The sequence below is a fragment of the Macrosteles quadrilineatus genome, unplaced genomic scaffold (genome assembly GCF_028750875.1).
Source record: "Macrosteles quadrilineatus isolate MER2022 unplaced genomic scaffold, UCM_ALF_1.0 Scaffold_8__2_contigs__length_117827958, whole genome shotgun sequence".
In the NCBI taxonomy this organism is placed as follows: domain Eukaryota; kingdom Metazoa; phylum Arthropoda; class Insecta; order Hemiptera; family Cicadellidae; genus Macrosteles; species Macrosteles quadrilineatus.
Genome location: NW_026542601.1, coordinates 39,483,752 through 39,508,775, shown reverse-complemented (window position 1 = coordinate 39,508,775; position 25,024 = coordinate 39,483,752). Strand labels below are relative to the sequence as shown.

At 35.9% G+C, this 25,024-nt stretch overlaps 1 protein-coding gene across 14 annotated transcripts in view; it reads left to right on the top strand.

The window, feature by feature from the left end:
• Window positions 1-25,024, top strand: part of LOC128999967 (serine/threonine-protein kinase MARK2-like) — a 221,317-nt gene that overhangs the window by 30,395 nt on the left and 165,898 nt on the right. For 3 of the 14 annotated variants that reach the window (XM_054426787.1, XM_054426786.1, XM_054426785.1), the window contains exon 3: window positions 10,040-10,081. In XM_054426787.1, the coding sequence (XP_054282762.1) occupies window positions 10,040-10,081 (42 nt within the window). Of the gene's footprint in view, window positions 1-10,039; window positions 10,082-11,310; window positions 11,406-25,024 lie in introns of those variants that run through there. The other 11 variants (XR_008491329.1, XM_054426780.1, XM_054426776.1 and 8 more) reach the window with 5 other exon arrangements.

Below are 25,024 nucleotides of genomic sequence, written 5' to 3'. Positions count from 1 at the left end.
TCGAAATTATTTATCGATTGATTTATTAGTTAAGGTTTTAGCCTATTGTTGTCGATTGCTCGACATTTCGATGGTGTAATAACACAATCGTAATACTAAACAGCTGATTATTTGCATTATCAGAATTGAAAACAAGCTGGAATACGTTTTGAGAGGTTATATTTACATAAAAATTATTTAGTTTTCTAGCTTTGTTTTTGTTAAATTAATGATGCAATATGACGAAAAATATAGTTCACCACACGGGCAAAAAGTGACTTTTTAACCCCCTGAAGAAAGTATGCTTCAGTTAGCTGATAGCATCATTTAGTTGATTTATCAAACGACAGTATAGTAGCTGCACTATTTCCATCCAGTGTACAATAGCGACGGATCACACCACGACCACATCCCCGCTGGCCTTGCCTGGATAATTAACAGTAGCCTGGGAGTCACAATACACGCCCCAAGGTCGTCAACCAACTAACTATAGTAGACTTGTCTTGTGCCTCCAACAGAATATCTCCTTTTTCCTTAACGACTCATTCATGTTTTGCAGTGTTAACCACTCGACTATACTCTGTCGGATAAAACCTGTCTCGTGGGGACAAGCCAAACGGGTCGGTCCCAGGTAGACAACGGGTCTGGAGACACTTTCTATAGCACAGACTATATTCTCAGACGAAATTCAATGCATTGCACCTCTTATTCTGTACAATTTTTTTAGTAGCGCACTCTTTTCCAAGACGTCCAGTAAATTTTAATACGATTCACATACATAAATGGACCATTCGTTTTGGGAATCACATACGTCACACTGGTTCATTTTGATATTAAACCAACAATTATGACCAACGTAAAGTGAGGTCCATCAAAATGTTGCAAAACATATCACTAATTCTAATAATGTTGCTTTTATTATATTGGACTTTTTCCAACGTGTCTTGTGTTTAAACTACACAACGTTTCTCGAGATATATTGACTCCTCAAGTCAAGTGGAAAATAAACCTTCAATACAATTCCTATATATTGCTCAGGAGAAATTGAACAACGCAGTCACACATATCAACCGATCCCAATGAAATTTTTTAACGTTCAGTTTAGGTATCTCATTAACTATTCTTCCGACCATCTCTTGAACTTTACATATTCACTTGGTAGAGAAACTATTAACCATGCTGGACACTATTAAAACAAAACTATTGTGTTGCTGCTGAGTCTTTAGCGACTTGTCTTTCGGTGCGAGAAGACTTCGATCTTGTTAGCTTATCCAAAAAAGAATTTTAGGGGTTTCACTATAAACGTTTGTAATTATTTAATTTGATATTCCAATGGCATAGTCTTCGCCAAAAACGATAGTGTAGTATAATATTATCGCTTTTGAGATGAAGACTTTGTTTCAATATTGGTATCTTTGCATAAAAATCAGTTGCTTCAATCACCGTAGATAACATAGGTTGTACTAATTGATTGGAACTAAATAATATACATTTCACATCCTATGTTTGTGGCATAATAACGAAGTAAATATCGTAATTGTTATTCGAACAACATTGTTGGCGTAGACGTTGTAAACAACCCAGCAGATGGGAGATGATGAGTTTCGGTGAAAAAATTGTTGTACCCTCCCCCTATAGTGAGAAAACATTTAATAGCTTTATAACGAGGTGATGAATATGGAACAGGCCAAGGCGAAAAACTAGGTTGAAGTATATCAGGGTTCTTGATTACTTATGAGCTTGATTCAATGTTTGATACAAAAACGGACACAAATGAACTCGTTACGTGTGTAGGCTGTCTTTATTGAAGTGCATTGATAGGGTTTCTGTTGAATCAAGCTGCATTATCATCATCACATTGTGTTCGTATCCTTATTGGAAAACCTGGGTCTTCAAACCATAATGTGAACATGTGTGGAGTTTCATTATACAGTAATTCGTGGAACTAGACTATTTCAATTATATTTCTGATATTAGATGTTTTATGAAAATGTTATTGTCAGTGATCCTTTCGATGAGCTGTTGGGTAGAAAAGCGTTGATTTTAATCTATTTTAATCATGATCAATTATTTTTTTGCTTTTAAAAACTAAAAACGTTTGTTAAAGAATGTTACACTTAAAATTCATAATTTCCGCATCTTGCTAAGGCAATTTAGTGGCTTTCAACCAGATTTAGGCCGTAGACTTTTATATGAAATAGCAAAGACTGAATTATTTCTTACTGTTCTTACTGTAAGCACATACGGTACTGTAAGTGATTTACTATGCTACAGTAAACAGTAAGTAAAAACCATGCTGGCAGTGGACACTATTAACTTGTATACAAGTTCAAATTTAAAATCTCCATATTATTTAGTATGCTATATTTGCCCAAGTGTATGTTTTTCAATCTTTGTTGCTCTTTATCAGATACACGCGTTCGTCCACGATGATGTTTCTCTATGGTCTTTCTTCTCCTCTACCGTTCCACACAGATAGCGGTAGTCAAGCTGTTAATTGGTAATCACTATAGTGACGAGGTCTCGCACCGGGATAATCTAACTGTAGTTCAAGGCTACAACAGATGGGGCAGTAGTTGGTTCTTCTTGATGGTTAGGTGTAATGTAACTTTTAGAAGTGTAATTTAGATTTTTTCGTTATACGTGAGTTTCAGCACTTATTTTGTATACTTATACAACGTGTTAAATATTTGTAACATACAACAATTGATTTTTAGTTCGTAATTTAAAATGTATCTGACTAATCTTTATGTTAGAATGTAGGGATTGAACGGAAGGAGGTTCACACGATGAAATATAACCGATACTCGAGCTTGTATGTATCGGTCCTGTAAGTACCTGGGTTGATTTATAGTGACGTACCTTTTTAAATCTGATTTTTTAATTCTAACAACTCTCTACATTGTAAATGTATCAGCATTGACTTTAAATTGTGCAACTTGATAAATCAAGCTACTACATGATAAAATATTAAGCATTTTTTATTTGGGCTTCGGATCGTTTTGTTTCTTCTCCTATCTCAGGATAGATTTTGCCGTTGTTGCTCCAGTCTAAGACAAGTAGATCTTTAAAAAATGCCTTAAAATTGTCTTACCTGTAATAACGATGATTATGCAATGTGTACTTAACCTATGGTATAGTTGTTGGGAATACGGTATTACTGATAGGTTGCCGCATAGCTCTGTGGTCAGTGTTGAGTGTTGGTGTCCAATACAGTATTGAGTGTCAGGACAAGTGGAACGTATCGACTCAGTCTACCGTACTGTAACAGTACCAGTGACTACAGTAGAGTAGTAAATCTAACTGTTAGGTAACATAGATGTACTGCCTCACTGCGGACTGGCGTGCCTCTATGCTATTAAGTAGTGAATGATCTATGCGAGGTGTCTTAATATCTTAATGTCTTAATGTCGTCAACTATTGAAGTAGGTGTTGATTTTTTAGGGAAAGACTAATTTTTAAGACCCAGTACACATTTTGTAACTTAAGATTATAAATTGAAATCTACCTAATTTCTACGATGTCAATTATAACCTTGTCGAATCAAGAGATAAACCCTGTTTCTGTTACACGCGGCATTTCCATCATCTAGGTTGTTGGTTCGATCCTGAATGTTTTTGATGGTTTGGAACGTTACTCAGCTGTTCTTGATCATTGTACTTACGATAAATGTCCTGTCTAAAAAAACAACTCGACTGGTTTCAAGTCAAAAGCAACGCAAGACCACTCACAAATCTACACAATATATCTCACTCAATTCAAAAATCATCCTTTCCATATATTTGGGTTAAAAGATGCTCAGTAATTTTTAATATATTAATTTTAATTTGCTCGTTTATATTATTTAAGCCCTAGGCCGTGTTATTTTTATTAAAAATAGCCCAAACTCAGTTCTCACAACCATCTAAACCATACATTATTACAGTAGAAAACTCTGCTAACTGGCAAACCAGTCGTAAATGGTACTCATTTTAAAATACCTGAATAATTTTTTTTAGCAAAGTGGCTGTTTCTCCGATTCGTTATGAAACCTGATAATATTCAAGTATCTAAATCCAATAATATATTTTGCATCTCAAGACTCTTTTGCAACTTATAACAAACTACTGGGTTAAAAAGGGCACTTTGCGAAGTTGCAAAGATTCGCAAGTTATTTTATGCCTTTGCGCTGACAGTGTATGTTTGGAGCGGATAACAAAACAATTACTTACCCCGAGTAGTTGGGCAAGCTTGGCTTCCTCCACCCTTCTACGCCAAAACCAACCCCCTCTCAAGCCATAAGTGGAACAAAACCACCCGCATAGCACTCTCGGAGTAAAGGATACATTTTCTCAAAATTAGTACAGTAATGTAGATTTCTTTAAGTTTGCGCTTTTAAATAAGGGTTTATTGTCAACAGGTTTTGTTCAGCTTTATTTTGAGCTGACGTCGGATGCATCAATAAAGTCCTTATAAATACGACACCCGTAATTATTAAGTTGCCATGTTTCGTAAATTTGTAAACCATTAATTGGTATGGTGGAATAAAGATAAAAGTTTTAACCGACGGTAAATCCATTGCTTTTATCAATAATGAACGGTATTTTTTACTAAGTTAAAAAAAAATAGTGTTGCTGCGTTAAATATAAGGAGTGGCTCATTTAGACTGCACCAATCTCGTGGCGTTCCTTTCTGGCGAAACTCCCATTCATTTGTTTACAAACTTGTAGCAAACTGAAAAAAAGGAGACAACTGCATTATAGATTATGTAGGCCTACAGTAGAAGGATTTAGAACAGTGGCTGTGTGGCATAGAATTTTATGAGATCGATCAATTAAAAAGGTAATATTAGTCAGTTGGTATGTTTATTTTACACAATCTGTTTTGCGATACAACATTTTATACAGTTTTATCTAACCGTTCAATCAGTGTCGCATATCTAAGTCATTGCGACTATTAGCTAAAAAATCAGTTTAGGATAAACAAATTTTATGGTTCTTAATAACTAAAAGAGTGCCGGAGAAAAGAGTACAGTTATAAGCGCCTCTGACTGAGTGCAAGAAGGATGCAATATTTAAATCTAGGTTTTGGATCGCTCTCCTTTTAATGCGATTGTGACTACTTAATCCAAATTACTACTGGCGAAGACACTACGAAAATATATTTTCGGACAGTGAATAATTATCGGCGTTCCTGCACGGCATTTGTATGTTTGCCGGGCTGACGTGTGCAGGCTAGGGGCTTCTCTGTTCACCCTGGTGAGGTAACTGTATAATCACCGTCACCCACACAGGATAATCATTGGTAATCACTGACGTGGCCGACGCCGACCATACGATACTTATCCTATGTTGAGGCAGCCGGGCAGCCACACGCTCACGACGGCTTAGCGACGTTGCCAGCTTAGCCGTGTTGAACCCACCAAGGGCTTTGGTATCGATATCCTCCATGGGTGTTAGTAAAACATTGTATATCTCTTTTACCAGATAAATCATAATCAGTAGATGTTTCAATTTAGCACGTGTTAAAACATGAACACAATTTAACCGTTAACTTAGCGAATCATCCAAATCTAATGTTGAGGCATGATTTAGTTAAGTACTGTGTGGTGTTTGTGAAATGTATACACAAATATCACAAACATATTTGGTATATTAATCATAGTCCTGTTTTATCATGATTATGAACAAGCTGAAATTATAGGGTGCGTTTGTCTGATATATTTGAGTGCGTTTCAAAATTTACTATCTATTTCCTATCTTCATAAACTTGAGTACGATACAAAACCATTTACTGTGTTTGTTAACTGTTTCTTGTCTTGAGGTTTTAATAACAAGAATCCTCGTCACACTGCTAAGTTATCCAAACTAGGAGAGACACTTTTTGTCGACTTGCCTGCAAGCGCCACCAACTACAAACTCCTATAAAATCAGGCTTTAGATTGTTTAAGTGGGATAAAAGTACTAAGAGACCATAATTTACGTTATTGGCCTACTCTGGGTATTTCATTCTGTTGGTGGTTGCAATGAATACATAACCCTTATGTATATGAATATATAAAGGAAAAATAATTGGTGGTCGTCACCGTGTCAGCAACCTTCGTTTTCTGCCTTATTTTTATTGACCCTAATATAATTATTTTTTAATAACTATTTTTTAAATTCCACTACTGTATTTCCTGCTATTTAAACTCCGCTACGATAACAGTGTCGGCATTGGAGAAAACGTGTTGTGATCGTTATGTCCACTTGACTGTTCCAATTGAGAAGCATGTCTCAAGCGAATCGTACAACTCGTCTTAATCAGACTGGCGTTGCACGCGTCAACACAATACACAATAACACAATACCATCGCTTGGCTATAAGCTTATAGCTCTAGTAGCTCTAACTTATGATGTTTACAGAAGGAGGAGTCAGATAAATAGGCTAGGTAAATAAATTTGAACGGGACACTAATTTAATATTACTTTTACGTAATGAACCAGGATAGTCGGTGTGGTTATAAAATTATTATAATTATTTTTTGATTTATCAAAATCTCAGTAATTTACAATAGCACATACTGCTAAAAGCTGACAACAAATGTTAACAAAGTGGTATGCTGCATCAATATCGTAGGCCTAGTATGTTGGATCAGTAATTGAAATAATCGCTTTGAGAGGTTCGATTCCCTCTCCAGGTGGTTCGATTCCCTTTACAGCTGATATGACATCTTGGTTGTGTCCACCTCGTTTTGCACCGCCATCATCACCGCTTTGTCCACTGATGGTCGCGTGTTTGAGGCTGGGCAGTTTGCCAGCTGGCTGGTCGAGTGTTTTCGTGATTCAACGGACATTTTGATCGACTAATCACAGCCTTCTGATGTCTCTCCCGAGTCCTTGGGTAGAGTCACGGTCAAGCCTGTATGTCTTGGTCTTGTAGCTATAGATTAATCAAAAAACCTACTCAGATCTGCTGAAGGTTTCAGAGGAGTGCGATTTAATGATCACTCTAATGTAGTGTCTCATAAAAACGAGGAATGCCACTATTAAAAATTGCCCTATGTAAATGAACGTAATGTGAACAAGATAAACTTAACCTAAATCAACCTGACTTAACATTACTTAAGCCAAATCCTAACCTATAAAGATAACCTAACGTAAACTAATCTGGCTTAACCTTACCGTACCTAAACTGGCAAAACTCTAACCTATTAGGATCCTAATACCCTATAACCTGACCTAACCTTACCTAAACTGGCAAAAACCTAACCTATTAGGATCCTAATACCCCCTAACCTATAAAGCCAACCCAACGTAACCTAACCCTAACCTAACTTAACCTGACCTAAACCTACCTAGTCTGGTCGTATCCGAACCTATTAGCTACTAGACACGCTAAAACCTAACCTATATAGCTAACTTAGTCTAACATAACCGAATATAACCTGGCCTATAACTTGTATAACTTAACTTGCATAGGGCATATTTTAACTGGGTTTCCTCTTCTTGAAAAGATCCTTATGGTTATTTTACTGATAGTGAATTAATTCAACAATCGTGCATAGCAATTTGATATCCGTACGAAACTCGTTTTTACACAGTAATGAATCCAACATTTGAATTGTAATAGCTAAACGACATCAACAATTATGTAGTAGTTTGCTCGGTTTGCCAAATCCTGTGGTAGACGACGAGGGACGCGAGATACAAATATTTGCACCTGACAGATAAGTGTGTTTGTTGTAACACGAGCCGCGCCATGGCTGTGCTAACGTCAAGGTGATCAACTTGCTGTGTCGTGTCCTGTAGTTGTGTTGTCCATTGATTGAAATGTTACAATGTTTACGAAAATGTCAAAAATGTTAAAATACTAGTTGATGGGCTTTTGTTGTTTGTTAACGCCATTCATTTTTTCCAAGGAAATCGGGATCGAACTTGTAATCATCCATGGAGGCGAGCAATATAATCACTTATTATAATCACTTAGTAAATCCCAATAATTTTGTGTATACCCTTTTTGTTATGGCTTTTTTCTTGTGGAGATGACGATACTACCGACCACACCTAATAATAATAACCTAACCTAACCTAAGGGTCACTAGGTTAGGTAGGTAAGATTTTTTTATTGAAACTATGGTAATTAAAATCTTATTTGGAAGTCGATTTATCGGTGTGGTCGGTATGATACGTAAGTACCGAACCCGCTACGTCTACTGTTGTCACACTGTAGTTTACTGTATAGTACTAAAAGACTTATTTCTCTTTGCGTTCTCATCTAGTTTCGTATCATTTCCTCACTCCCGATACCATGAATATTTGAACAGAAACGGCATGCACCATACACATAAACAAATGATGTCACTGTCCCGAAAGTAAAGGTAGTTTAACATTACTTAAATCTTAAATGGAACTGTCCAAGCTATAGGTACATGTTATTAGTACTGGTAAAGGATTCGGCCCAGTTACATAATTTGTTTATGATTATGATCCATACCGCTTCTGTTTTAAAATTTGTGCCCAATACTCATTGCAGTAACCATAGTATCGGTCCCATAGACCATAGACAGTATGGCGTATATCTAGTGCGGCCTTGGTATGGCCCAAGGACCAGTAACCATCATAGACACGTGATCTAATATTGATTCGAGCATTACACATCCACGTTTTTGGCAATAATGTATTGAGGAATTGTTACTGGCTAAAATTTGTGATCTATGGTAACTGACATTTAGTAAACCGATGTTTATCTTGAGAACGAGGTGTAATAAATAGTGCTTTTGTTTGAGCGTACGTTGCTAAATAAGTTTTTTTCCTACCTTGAAGTAATGGCCATGCTGGCGTGGAATGAGCTGTCAGATAGTGTTTAATATGCATGAGTTACACGTCTCATCTTGCCTACGTCCAGATTGTGATTGCAATGTTGACAATGTACGTACATTGTGGTAGGCAACAGACGACAGACAAAAGCTATCAACAATACTGCTGTTCTGTTGTGGATGCATACATATTAGATTGTTTTTGTTTATTTGAACTAAGCTTGAAAATATTATGTGACAAAATTCATTTTAAGGGTTGGTAAAGAAGTGTTTAATGTTGATTGGTCCAGTGCACTATTTAAATGTGATAGATTGAAGTGTAATTTAATTGGAGGGACTCAAAGTAAAAAGAATTGAACCGTAAAACGACCAAGCTCTTGCTGAATCCGCGTGGTCTTTTAGTGTGATTATTCTCAATGAAATCCGGCAATTGTGAGCATAACGGCGACGCAATTGCTGAGTGTAAATGCTGAAATTCGACAATTCGCTGATAACTTAAAGGTATATTATAGCGTCTACAATATTTCCACGTAATATTTAAAATGTGTGTTCACAACGTAATTTTTTCAACAGAAGATTAACGATATGGAAACCCTTTACGAAAATACCTGTTGGTATAGCTCATACCCATATAAATTAGGCCTAATGATTACTTGTATTAGTGGCATGATAGATTTGGCTTTAAAATGACAAAACAGAAGTTTCTGAAACTGATTCCAATTTTTTAAAATAAATAATACACAGGCTTTTGGTTAAAATATATACTTAATATTTTATGTTACATGTGGTTGGTAACTGGTGCCAAGTGTTTTAAATAATAATACTGTATCTTTATTACTTTCCTGAATATACTGTAATCGTATTTTTAATGAATAATATTATCTTTAGCTTAGTTATTTTGAGTGTTGATGCAGTTTATGTTGCAATACGACTGAATTGGCCTAAGCTGAAATATACACATTTCGTACACATGGAAAATTTCACTTACAGTGGCCAATGATGATAACACCATTTTATGTGGTTGTTTTAAAAACATTTAATATTTAATAATAGTTGCAAACTTATGTTTGACCTGCATTGTGCATTTATGACGACATGCATAACTTCATCTCGACGATCATAGAAACATCATCACATTTGCATTCAAATTTCACGTTCGCTGTGCCATCGTATGCATGTTCAATCTTGTTTGTTGTTACGTATCATATTGAAAGAATATTCGTTAATCAACCAATTTCAACTGTATTTTACAAAATATTAAATTCTACTTTGTTTTGTTTTTAGCGACAAACACCAACTGCCGAGAAAATCAACGTTCAAAAGAAGGTCAGTGACTATAGACAGCCTGTGGTGGATGTTTTGTTGTGGCTAACAGTTGCTCGTTTACTTTGGGGACTGTGGTGGAATGCTCGACAATCTACTAATAAATTATTATGGTTGCGGGTGGTTTGTTTTAATTATATTTTAGACCAAGTTTAATGAATAAACGCTGTCAATTGCTATGGCTTATTTATTTTTATTAGATAGTTCTTGTACTAGCGGATACAATTTCGTAGTACTGTATTTATTTTATTAGAATAATTAATACAAATTTGCACACGATAGATTGCAATATTTTAAGTAATGGGTGTAAAATAATAATAGTTGACAAAAGAGGAAGTTTAGTAGAATAGCATAAAAGCTATAGTTAAAGTACTGTACTGTGTACAAATTAGGCGCCGATTAAATTAAAATATTAAAGTTGTAATATCTAATACAATAGCCTCATCTAATACAAGGCCGCGGCGTTGGTGTGTGGCATTGTCGCATCAGCCGGCCTATTGCCATGGTAATAAAATAACAGTAATAACAAACGTGTAAACATAAATATTGACGCTCCATTATGATCAGCTGTGTCACAGTAGGCCGGGAATGCGGTGTTGCCACTTTAGTCTCGCCGCGATTTGTGGAGGTCACGGCTACATTATATCACAAAGTTGAGAGTAGAAAATATCCTCTTTTTTCTGTGGTAAAATATGTGATCTAGTAACATATGAATCCAGCCCAAAAAGACCGACATACACAGTAGGATACGCACCAACAAAGTAATGAAATTATTCTTTCAACCTATACAAAACAGAATTAACTATCATCGGAGAATAATGGATTGGCAATAATTTACAACTCGGTACCGTTTGTTCCATCTAATTTTTATTCTTGTTTAATTAATACGTTGGAGTTATTATATAAACTAGCATTTGGATCTCAAGTTTACGTTTTAAATGTTGGTAAAACGCATAGTACTCTTCACATCAATATTTACACAGAAAAGTTCAGTTTAGGCTAAACTACAGTAGGTGTTGGTTAATACAATACACACCTTTCAAACATTACAATGAAATATGAACATATTTGCCCAATGTTGGTCAACCATTGGTCATTTCCCAGCTGGTGCCAAGACTCCCCTCCTCCGGAGCTATTTTTGGCGCGTTCTTGCAACAGTTGCCCGCCAAACTGCAGTCTCTCGCGAGTCTACGATATACGACCATACGATAATGCGATGAATATGCGATACGCGAGTGTTGTGTGACAACCGTGTGTGTTTTGGATATACACATTATTTAAGTTTGAACATTGTGTTTAGATATTTGGAAACCAGGTCTATACAAAGGTGTAGTTTTGATTTAAACAAAGGTTATTTTGGTTTATTTGTTTATATAGTGAACATGGCTATTTTTAATTTAAGTCAGTTAATCGTACAGTTCCAAAGTGGATTTCAATAGAAAGTAAAACAAAGTATATACCGGTACAGTACAACGCTTTAAATTCAGTGATATAATATATAGGGCATTTTCTCTGTAGGTAAGGTTAGTTAAACTAAACAGCAAATTTAAGGCCTGGTATAATAAACCCAGTTAAGTTAAAGACATAGTGCAATGTTTTAAAATGTTTAATTAATTATAACAAACTGTGAACGAGTAAAGTTTCCTTCAATAATTTCTTGTAATAGATAGCCTTGTTCCTAAGCTAAAAACGTAATTTTTACAAATCTCCCAAAAAGGTGTCCAAAGTGCAAAATTAGTACAAAATAATATAGGTATGATACTACATACGCTTCTTTATGTCACTCCTTTGGCAATTGTTATACTATAAGCGTGTTATACTATAGTCCATTAAAATACCTAATAATCCTCAAGTACAGTAATGTTAAGTTTGCAATCACGTTCAAACTAGGAAAGTACGGAATTTCAAATACATACAATACAGTAGTATATTCCTCTATTTGTTTAATATTTTCATTTCCCAAGAGTGCGCTAGACAATCAAAACTTATGTAGCGTCAACGTTTTCATTTGCACGTGATTCGAAAAATAGGACACCATATTGTAGTTTTGAGTATCAGTTCATTATGACGGAATGATATGTTTTCAGTTAAATAGGGACGTTGAGTAAAGGGAATAAAATTATCAATAATTTACGAAAATATTTATTATAACGACAATGATAGAATTATATCCTGGACGTTTATAATAGTTGTAAATGTGGTTAGGTTTGCACTATGGCATGATACTTTTGAAAACATATTTATATTTATTAAATGCTTTGATAAGCTTAGAGAAATCAGAGCTTTATGTTTTAAATCATGCAAACAAAACAATTTAATTAAATTTAAAATATGTCTATTTATCACTTTGCAATCTTAATATTGTGCAAGAAAAGTTGGATTATAAACTAATTATACAACTTCTTGAGTACTTGACGCCAAGTTAAGTTAAACTTCTGACACTTCCCCCCTTTGGGTATACATTAATTGTTCACTAAATCATATTTTCATTGGCTTTTTCACGTTTCAGTAAAACTACTTTTTTATTAGTCTACGTCGTGTATTTTTAATAGGATTCGTCTATTGTTAATATTTATAGGGAAGATGGATGATTATTTTTTTTTTAGGATAAATCAAAGATTTAATAAATTGTTGCCGTGATTATTTTTATCAATTCTTTGTCGAAACATAAAATTGTTCGTATTTTATATACTAACGTATTGCCAGTCTCAAAACTTTGTTATGTTACATCCAAAAACTTTAAATTTTTATCTTGTATTAAGACTGTTTGGCTAAAATATTAGTCGGCTTGTTGTTTATTTTATTTAACGTAATCCAGTTTTAATTGAAACTTTTTCTGTTCACCCCAAAACACCCCAAAAGTATATATTTAGCTTTGTTATTTCGACGCACTCCTCTGTGAGTTAATGTAACAAATACAATGTTTAATGCCTTCTACATATTTGAAGTATGTTAAAGTTTTATTTGAATCTGCAAATTAATCTTCCTTAATTGAATCAATCTATTTACATTGACATCCTGCAATGGAGCTTTTTTGCAGTTAATTTTATGGTAATTCTTTTCTTCAAACATAATTTTCTCTCTTCATCCGTCATCAGGTTATTACTTTACAGCTCTCGTTTATTTTTGTCTGAAATGTTACTAGGTCGCCTTTAAATGTTAAGTGTGTTATTTACAAAAATATTCCAATGTGATGTGTACCTTTTTCATACATTTTTTGAGTTCAGTTATCCGTTTGATTTTACAATTAATTACTACAACTAATCTGTTAATTTGCTGCTGGTTTCAGTGTCATGTGTCCTAAGATGTACCTAGAATCATATAATGTACGTTTCTTTTCCATTGTGGGTTTTCATTACAACACTGTACTCCCAGGACTTATATTTTACTCATTTAGAATTCGTTTGTACTTGATCCAAATGACGGCATTGACCGTGTGATTGTGGGAAGTGGACGTGAGAGATTTGTAGACCTGTCTGTCAATCACCTTAGCACACTAATCGAGGCAAACTTCTGCAACGTTGGCTCCAAGTAGTCCCTTAACGCCAAATCTTGTCAATCATGTCAGTGGGTCGTATTTAAAGCCCTCGCGAAGGTTAGCGCTATTAAAGTTTTTATTCTAAAATTGCTATATGTTTTTATTCAGTTTTCGTTTACGATTTCAGTTCTCCAGGCAAAATTATTTGCCTTTTTGTTATAGGCTTCCAAGGTAGATTCCTAAAGGTATTAATTCCTGGTGTCGGGTGACGTAGATGAATACGGCGAAGATAATAGCAAACGTTTTGAGAAGTATTTTCATGGACTGACTGCAATGCGTTCGAAACGTCGGTTACTTTAGTCTGCATGATGGAACCTGTCTCCTGCCCGGGTTTACCTGGAACCACAGACAATAAACCCTCGAACTTGCCAATACACAGGAAGATGGAAGGTCACGAGACAGGTCCCACCATACAGACTATACATCTTCGTAATTTTCATGTACAGCACTAACTAAGTAGCGGCCCTTATTGAAAGACAAGAATTAACTTTGAAGAATTCAAGTAATTTGCCGTAACATAGTATTATTGAACACACGTGAAACTTCATCCTGAAATATTGTAGGATTTGAAAAACTAAGTAACCTTTTTGTTTGTTATATGTTTTTTACAATTATCAACTCACTATAAAACTGTATGTAGTGTAGGTTTTTGCTTAATTATACATTATTTAACTATAAATAGGGCATGTGTATGCCCTATGGTTCTTGTGTTCGTGTTCTTGTGTTTATTTGCATAGATATATTATCTACGAACTAACTTGGTACGATCTAACGCAATCCATTAGTTTTCGTATTTTTTTTCTAACCGTTGACGGAATGAAAATGGAGAATCGTCGTGTAAAATGTAAATACTATTATTTAGTTTAGTGTACCACTCTATGCACCAGACGATGTAGTGGTCAGTGGTCTTGAAACGCCCGAAGACCAATAACGTATCTGGATTGCGAAGACAGTGGAGCAACTAATGTATCTTTATGCATTTCCACGCATCTGACACGCTAAAAAGATTCAAATTTTATTGGAGCCACGGGAAAAAATGAAGAGTTGCAACTTCCAAATGATCTGTAATTAGGATCTCGAATTGAAGGCGTAAACGTTGAAATGCAATGAAGTCAAGATCGTCTAGATATTCGGCTGTTGCATTTATGGAACCTCGAATCAGCTTAAACGAGCAGGATCGTCCTTGATGAATAATTTTACTCACGACTTGAAAAATAGCCTATTAGTGGGATGACAAGGTCAGTTGCGAAGGAAATCTGGACTATCGACTGTAGGTCGGCGATCGATAAAGATGAGGTGATACGCGATCATGTTTTGTAACTGGGTTAACTAGGGTGGTAAAATGTAGGGATAAATAAAAGTTATTGGATTAAGTTCAAATGTAAATGACGTCTAGTTTACTGTTGGTATTCCGAGGACGATTGATTTTGCAGCCTAAAATCAACCGGGATCGTATTTGATTGATTTTGTAATTTTCACCTTGGCAAGTATAGCCTACAATTAATAAGGTCCAAGTAATTGATTTGAATCAATATTAATCTAAATGCCCAATGAAGTTGGTTCGAAATTGGACCCCGTTTTTCATTTATTATTATACTTTCCTGGCATTATTATGATCCTGACTGCAGTTCATCTTAAAGTAATAAAGCTGTCATTTATCCTTTGAACTTTCATAGTTTCCTGATTACTTCAGGTTTGCACACACTGATCTGCCGGTATAGTAAAAATATCACTCTTATCTCCCCATATCTTTTTATCTCCAACGGGGTTTGACTAGATCATTCCTAACCCTTTTCCAATCCAAAAATGTTGAGATTGTGAAGTAGTTTCGCTTAAATGTATAGAATTTGGTCGCTTGCTATCAACATTGTAGGCCATGTACTGTTAAGACTGGAATGAGTCGTCGTTGTTCTATCTAATTCAATCAAACACGTTTTCAATGGAATCAACATTGTCTCTACGAATATCCGACTTGACTATATCGGAAAAACAAACATAACACGAAAACAAACCAAGCCTGCATGTTATCGGCTTCGTATTTCGGTACCCAACTGATTGTCATTAAATATTTGTCTTTATAATTATATTTAATCTTTTTCTGTTTAAAGACCCCGTCAAAGTACATTTGTCAATACGAAATCACGCAAAAGTTCTACAACAAAAAATATAGGTTTATGTATGAATTGAGCAACAAGGGTTTCGACAAAGGGAAAGTAACGCTTAGAAAACTACCAGCTATTGTAAACACAAGGTATAGCGATAAGTACAGTACTAGTAATACTATATTACCGGGTCAAGGGCGAAGCGCTTCGCTACCCTGTTGGACTGTTGGTGTCACACGGTGATGCTTCGATGAACATACGCATCACTGTAGTGGTGGTGATGCGTAAAACCGAGAAATGTTTGGTGATTAGTGATTATAAATGTATCTGTATTGCATACATGAATATCTTTAGCGAATTTCACATAGGGAATCGTAGGTATAATGGTAAGATTTGGACCCAATATTTACGTTTGGATGTCCCAGAGGGTAAAAATACTATAAGTTATAATTCATAATCATTTAGTACATTAACTCGAGCAAAAGTCAACCGATTTTGATAAAATTTGATACAAACGTAAAAAGGTTTATTTGACAAAGTTCGTAAATCAGGAAACAAGTATATTGAAGGGTTTTTACAGTCTAATAGTTGTGGAGAAATTCCCAGGAAATATGTAAATTTTAAATGTCTATGTTATCACTATGGATCATTGTAAACTTGTGTCGTTTGCTTGTTGACGGATTTATTTTGTACTCATTTAGTTATGTCAGACCAAACTATTTATTTTGCTAAACTACACTCTTTATAGCAGCAAAGCTAGGTGCTCATCTAACTTAATGTTTTTTTAAATAGGCAATGCATTTGACATTGGGAAATATATTAGTGAAAATCTTTTAAGGGAAATGGAAATTTGCTTAGTCTGCAGGTTTGTTGTGGCGGGGGTATTTATATAACACCTGGTTTCAATTATTGAAGGTCGGTAAGCTTAAAGTTCTTGTTCGTATTGCATTTCCATGCGCTGAACTTGAAACTTACTAACCGCAACCGTCTACCGTGCTAATACATTGGATTAGAATGTATTTGCCATTTGCAGATGTAAATATTGTTTATCAGTTTCGTGTTGTAAGGTGAGGATGATTTGCGCCACATTGGTTGTGGATTAGCGTGGAATACCTAGTATGTAGTAATGGCAACACTTGCAAGAAATGATAACTAACTCATCAGTCTTAAGACCCTTGCTTTGTTCGAAAAGAAGTTTGAGGCAATTCAACATTCTTATAAAGTTCTATTTCAAAAGATATGTACATATTTCTTTGACTTATGTAATAAATGGTTTACGTACTTTTGCACCCCTTGGAATGTATGAATTTTAATTTTCTCACCGTTTCCATTATACATTGGAATAACTTTGAAAATCCAGTAGCAAAGCAACAGATTAAACGTTAGGAAACATATTGTGTCATATCAAACCATTGCTCAAAATGTTACGGTGATTCAATTAGTTTCAATTTAGTTATGTTAATTAGTTACCACAGTCTTGTGTGTTAATGTTAGAATGTACCTATATCGTCATACTGTACGTGTGTGTGAGTTGCCCTTCGTTTCCGACAGTGATAGTTCCACCCCTGGTGACATTTCCGTAACCTCGCTGTGTCCTTGCCTCCACTGCCTTCTCACTTCACTCTAAAACACACAGATCAAGTAAGCATCGTCCAGTTTTGTTTAGAAATTATACGAATCTGTCTGCAAGATTTAAGACTTGTGGACGTAATTTAAACGTACTTGACAAGTTGTGTTTGATTGATTGATAATACGAGGAAATATATATTTTTCCTACAGTAACCCGACAAAGTTGGCTTCCTTGTACTGTTTATAGTACAGAAAGCTGCTAATTGCTGGATATTTATACTTTGCCGTACGGTTTATACTTTGCCGTACGGTTTATACTTTGCCGCACATCAGGATTCCAACCAAACAACACAAAACAGCGTGGTTCTATTATGCACGTAATCCGTGTACGCTTGGAAATAGGTTGGCAACACTTAAAGATAATAATACTATGAGCAGCTGATTGACTATTATAACTACGATTTAACCTGTCATTTCGTGTTTATAGTTTCGGTATTTCTGAACTTTCTGGACTTTTCTTTTAAACGTTTTTAAAACATTCCTACGATCTTAATAAACAAAAAAATACTTTTAAAACATTTTTTTAGGCGCGGAAACCACTTCAAATTACAAAAACATACGGAACTATATTCTCAAAGCTCGGAGCACATTTCTTGCCGAGGAAAAATAGCGGAGTGATACGGACCGCGGGTACTACTTTCTCTAGGACACCATTTGTGTTGCCAGCTGAACCTAAAACCGTGTTGTATAGTGTTTGAAATACTAATTATTTTTATGCTTTATAGTGACTGTAGGAAAAATATAATGTGTAACACGAGTGAAAAAGGCCTTTGCTGCACTCGAGATCATTCCGCACTCGCCTGCGGCTCGTGCGTAAACATTGCTCTCGTGTGCAGCAAAGTGCCACTTTCACCACTAGTTACACAAATAACTATTGTCTGTCAATTAATCATTGTAAACCTTGTCAAAAGCAGTATCAAGGCTATACTGCGATAGATTGGCCATTAAAATTATTTCTTCCCAATGCACGATTGAGATTTACTGTATTAATGTAGTAGGCAAGTTAAATTATTAATTTATTTAATCAAAATTAAGATTACTTTTGTTGTAGGCTCTTTACCTTCTCGAAACCAGGATGTACTACAGTAGTGTGTGCTTTCCTCGGATATTACTATTACTAATATTACTGTAACTACTTTTAAAAAATCACTATAATAAAAACAGAATAAATAGTCAGACCATGTAATGCTATTAATTCTGGTATGTATGAAAAAATCAATTTGGGACACGATTGAGCGTATTTTAACTCAAATATGAGTGAAAACGGGTTTAGAATAGAGTGAGATTGGTTATTTTTGTTACTGTCTAGAATCAGCTAACTCGGAATTGTTTATTAGAAATTCTATGATTTAGACCTGTTGAGTACTCATTAGATTTTTTTTAAATCTAGGAATAGAAAAGTTTTAATCCTGTAGAAATGTGTGTGCGTTAATTGTCTTTAACAATGAATTCCAATTAAATTTTAGAAGCCACTATTTTTACGTAAATCAACATTTTGATTAACCATATTTCAAGCAATTCTTACAATGTACTTCAAAAATAAATCCGTAGTGGCTGCAAAACCGAGCTGTCTTGAAAAAAGAAAAGAAAGAAACATCTAAAACTAGCAAACCATTTTCAATTTTACTCTTTTCCATTGTTTTCCTTACACAATATACAGTAATTACATGTCATACATACAACATCTCTATTGAAAGTAACAGGTAAAGGTGGTGCAATTAAAGAACCTGGCCAAGACCCAACAACAACAATAGCCGCCTCCGCCTCCCAGAGCGTGTTCTGACAAAAGTTTATTTTTGAAAGTAATTAAACTTTCTTCTCCCTTCGAAACTGATTATTATTCGTGTTTAATTTTCTTCTTATTGTCGTTAAAAGTTTGCTATCGGAAGGTCTTTCATCGGGGAATTAAATTTCCAATCGAACTATAGGGGATGAATACCTACGTTTTAAAATTGAGTTGTGAATACTGAAGTAGACATAAAGACATAAAAAGGACCAGCTGTCGTAATTTTTTTATTAAAAAGAAAATATTTTTGTGAGCCAGTCACCGATTGCGCTCGTTGCTACAATTCTACAGAATATTTCACTCTATTTACAATTCTCTAAAATTCTGCATTACGTTTGATGCTGAGTCCTAATGATTGCTTTAGCTTACAATTAGTCGCTCCATGAATTTGTCTTGGTAAAAGACTTCGTGTAGGCCTATTCGATAGAAACCAGTAATTTACATCAGCACAACCTGTTGGTTTATAACATCTACTACGTCCTTTTGATTCAAATTCTTGGGCCAACTTAAAAACAGGGATCAAATGTGTGCTATCAATAATAGTCAAAAGATTTATTTCGTTAGTATAGTCATCCGTTTTAGTAGCACCATAGTCGTATTTATCAAACCCCTATAGCCAACTATAATAATTGTTCCCACTATTAATCCCTCAACATATACCTTTTAAGTTCTGTTACCGAGTATACTTTAATTGGAGAGTTCGGAGGACCTTGTGGTTAAGTAACATTAACACGAATTCGGTCTCTTCCGCCTGTGGTTGGACCTGGAACGGTTTGTAATTCAATTACGCAGATCTGCATCTCATTGCCTGTTACAAAATAACGGTTACGTGGATAATGCTAGAGTAATTGTGGCTATCGTGAAATCTTTCATTAAAACTGTGGAGAATAGAATGCTTGATCCATTAAAACTTGTAGACATACACAGTTCTTTAGAACTTATCGATTTTAATTCTCACGGATAAGCTGAAGGTATTATAAGGCATGGTTCTGCATTGTATAATATGAAGAAAGAGTTACGGTGTATGTATCGTTATTTCACAAACTTCTTTGGACCTATTTTAAATACATGTAGTTGACGTCAGCGCGAACACGCCACAAAACGAGGAGTATCTAAACATAATCCACGAAACGCATTAACAATAGGACGAGAAGTAAACTTTCAATATTTATCTGTCAACTAATTTACATGTTGGGATAGATTAATAGCTGTTTGGGGTTAAATAGTCAAAGCTGCATTGCGGACTGCAATCAGCTGTTTAAGTAACAGATTATCTTGACTTCCGTCCTTGCATCACTTTTGTTCTTTTATCACTAAGACAACGCAGAGTAAACATTCAGATGTTTGGTTAGTTATACAATGTTTAATCACATGTTACCAACCATCAACCATGTGTGAGTGTATAACCAAACTTGTAGTTTGAATGTATGCTAAGTCTTATTTTAAGAGATAAAAAGTTGGTAGTTATCTAATATCCTAGTCAAGACTAAATAAATTTTCAAATAAAACTGTACAAGGGGACGTGTGTGCCAATTTCGTGTTTTGAATAGGATTCATAACTTGTGATGAGAAATACAATACCGTTTTACCTGCCAGAGATTATGTTCGTTTCAGACAGTTCGTTATCAGGTGAATAAAACTAATAATTTACAGTGAATCAAATTTATTGATTGTTCACACCATAAAGAGTTATTTATAGACCTACAATTTAGGTTACAATCTGATTGGTTAAAAATTAAAATCAGCTGATCAGCTGTTAAATTTTAATTAACATTTGAACCGTTACAAAGAAATTTGGTAAGCCTCAATGTTTCTTATAGAAATTAATCAAACGCTAGGGGGTCGACGACCTAAAAAGAAATGGCCTTTTATCATTCGCCACTCCGCTAGATCATAAGTTTATAATGACACCTCAATCGTAAAAATTGGTCAATTAGACCGGGTGAAAAGGAATGTTACAGAGTAAATACTTTATTGTATTAAGTATATATAAGATATATATAATGTCCTTCTTGTATACTCTGTGTAATGTAGGCAGACGACGCGAGGGGTGACGCTTACTCTATGTAGATGGTACTTTCCTTGTATACTCTGTGTAATGTAGGCAGACGACGCGAGGGGTGACGCTTACTCTATGTAGATGGTACTTTCCTTGTATACTCTGTGTAATGTAGGCAGACGACGCGAGTGGTGACGCTTACTCTATGTAGATGGTACTTTCCTTGTATACTCTGTGTAATGTAGGCAGACGACGCGAGGGGCGACGCTTACTCTATGTAGATGGTACTTTCCTTATATACTCTGTGTAATGTAGGCAGACGACGCGAGGGGTGACGCTTACTCTATGTAGATGGTACTTTCCTTGTATACTCTGTGTAATGTAGGCAGACGACGCGAGGGGTGACGCTTACTCTATGTAGATGGTACTTTCCTTGTATACTCTGTGTAATGTAGGCAGACGACGCGAGGGGTGACGCTTACTCTATGTAGATGGTACATTCCTTGTATACTCTGTGTAATGTAGGCAGACGACGCGAGAGGTGACGCTTACTCTATGTAGATGGTACTTTCCTTGTATACTCTGTGTAATGTATGCAGACGACGCGTGAGGTAACGCTTACTCTATGTAGATGGTACTTTCCTTGTATACTCTGTGTAATGTAGGCAGACGACGCGACGGGTGACGCTTACTCTATGTAGATGGTACTTTCCTTGTATACTCTGTGTAATGTAGGCAGACGACGCGACGGGTGACGCTTACTCTGTGTAGATGGTACTTTCCTTGTATACTCTGTGTAATGTATGCAGACGACGCGTGAGGTGACGCTTACTCTATGTAGATGGTACTTTCCTTGTATACTCTGTGTAATGTATGCAGACGACGCGTGAGGTGACGCTTACTCTATGTAGATGGTACATTCCTTGTATACTCTGTGTAATGTAGGCAGACGACGCGACGGGTGGCGCTTACTCTATGTAGATGGTACATTCCTTGTATACTCTGTGTAATGTAGGCAGACGACGCGACGGGTGACGCTTACTCTATGTAGATGGTACTTTCCTTGTATACTCTGTGTAATGTAGGCAGACGACGCGTGAGGTGACGCTTACTCTATGTAGATGGTACTTTCCTTGTATACTCTGTGTAATGTAAGCAGACGACGCGAGGGGTGACGCTTACTCTATGTAGATGGTACTTTCCTTGTATACTCTGTGTAATGTATGCAGACGACGCGAGAGGTGACGCTTACTCTATGTAGATTATACTTTCCTGGTATACTCTGTGTAATGTATGCAGACGACGCGAGAGGTGACGCTTACTCTATGTAGATTATACTTTCCTGGTATACTCTGTGTAATGTATGCAGACGACGCGAGAGGTGACGCTTACTCTATGTAGATGGCACTTTCCTTGTATACTCTGTGTAATGTAGGCAGACGACGCGAGAGGTGACGCTTACTCTATGTAGATGGCACTTTCCTTGTATACTCTGTGTAATGTAGGCAGACGACGCGAGGGGGTGACGCTTACTCTATGTAGATGGTTCTTTCCTTGTGTACTCTGTGTAATATATGCAGAAGACGCGAGGGGGTGACGCTTACTCTATGTAGATGGTACTTTCCTTGTATACTCTGTGTAATGTATGCAGACGACTCGAGAGGTGACGCTTACTCTATGTAGATGGTACTTTCCTTGTATACTCTGTGTAATGTATGCAGACGACGCGAGAGGTGACGCTTACTCGATGTGAGCGGAATGAGCAATAGACCCGCCCTTCCTGTTGGGACTCTTGCGTGTCCTCGATGTTGGTTGTTGGTGTCTATTCCATCGACCAGGAAATACACTCGAATAATTTATTAGCACGACATTTTGTGCGTGAACTCAAACCCAATAAACTGCCTGTTTTCTCGTTTAAACCTTTCAATGTTGCAAAGTTTTAAACGCTATTAAAATTTTCGATCGTTGATTCTACGAATTATCGCGTCTTAATAAACACATGTAATTGGCATTGCTCATTGTGAACTACACTCTTTATAAAATTGCAATAATTCTATCAGCAGTCAACGTATATCTTGGAAAAGGGAAAACTGATGGTGACAAAACCGGTTTGGCCTTGGAACTTTGGCATCGTTTTGTAAACAAATCCTATTGTGGGATGTGATCAACTGTGTTTAATTTATTTAAGGCTAAACTATCACACAGTAGATTAGTAGATGAGCCTCGCTTCTTTGATAATTATATAACTTTTAATTAAATTCAAAATAAATCCAGCATAACCCAGCATGGTTCTTTATGCTTTTTCTTCCAACTCCGATTCTTATTTGATGCTGATTAAGTAGTCACAGTTGGTCTGTATAAATCCTACTGAATTTGCTTCTTCCAATACCATTTAATACACCCCCTGTTCTACCTTTCTACAGTACTTAGATCTCGTATGGTTAACACGAAGTGTACCATGACCTTTCCACGGGGCTTCGTTTAACCAATGTAAAAGAACAGGCGACATTGGTGTAATGAACAAACTGTCGTGGGTTGTGTGTCCCTGGCTCCATCAACTACATTCCTTGAATGTGACATCAGTATCAGTGTGTGCGTGATCGGGTCGTTAGTACTTGTAATGTGTTAGGCTGGTACTATACGGACGCTAAATGCGTCGCGTTAAATACGCTGCGCTATTTTTAATTTTGGATGGCAATGCAAGTCAATTTGAGCGACTATACGAGCGCAGTCTACGCGGCACGCTGCCCTCCAAACTCGGCGTCGACGCATTTTACGCGACCAGCCCTGGAAAAACGTTAGCAGCGCGACGTAGATAGCGCTGCGCAACGCTAGGGCCGGTCTATACGGACGCTAGATGCGTGGCCCGCAGTCGCAGTCTTGAGTGAGTAGTTATTGTGCTTCTGTGTGAGAGTCATCAACATGTTTGATACTGAGAAGTTCATCTTAGAAGTAGAGAAGCGGCCTCCACTTTATGACGTTCAGTCAAAAGAATATTCAAACAGAAATGTTAAAGCTCAGTGCTGGATGGAGGTAGGAGCAGCTGTGCACCTAGAAAACCTTAGAAAACACGTTTGAAAAACAGTGGCATTTCGATTTTAGTTTAACTATACCCTCATTGCAGTAAACCTGTAGACAAGCGAAAAATCATTTTCATCATACTGTATGGAAAACCGCAGTTTTTAGTTCACTGAATCGTCCGCAAAATCATCGTTTACGGGAAGATACAAAGGGGACAGACAAATCATATGGTAAATGTTTCGGCTCGCTAACCTCAAAATGTGTTTAAGGGGTACTAGTTGTTCTGCCCGCGCAGAGAAGATTTAGTGATTTATTTATTTATTTACCAATGGCGATACACCAATTTACAAAGATAACACTGTAGTTTGACAGCTTCAACAATGAATGTTTGTGCTTATTATTAGGTTAACAATAATAAAAATGAAATTAATAACAATAATAGACAATGAAATGAGTAACAATAATTAATAACGAAATTAATGAACAACAATAATAAATAAATAAATGAACAACAACAATAAGTAAAGAAATGAACAACAATAATAAATAAAGAAATGGACAACAATACTATAAATGACTTGAGATAACCTGCAATATAGATCGATAACAGCAAAACATTCTTGATTCTTCCCTGTCTCGTCTAATGCAAACTGCTGGTTGATTAAGCACTTATTCTTATGTAAATCAGTTTTATCAATGTCCAAGTCACAAGGAAAAATACTCTAATCTTGATTCAATTTAGGAATCTATGGTACCTAAAATCAAAAGGTTATTTCAAGGAAAAGTAAACAAACAAATTGAATCAAAAACAAATCTATCAGCATCTTTAATATTTGAATTGTAATTAAATTCAGTCCTTTAATTGATGTTC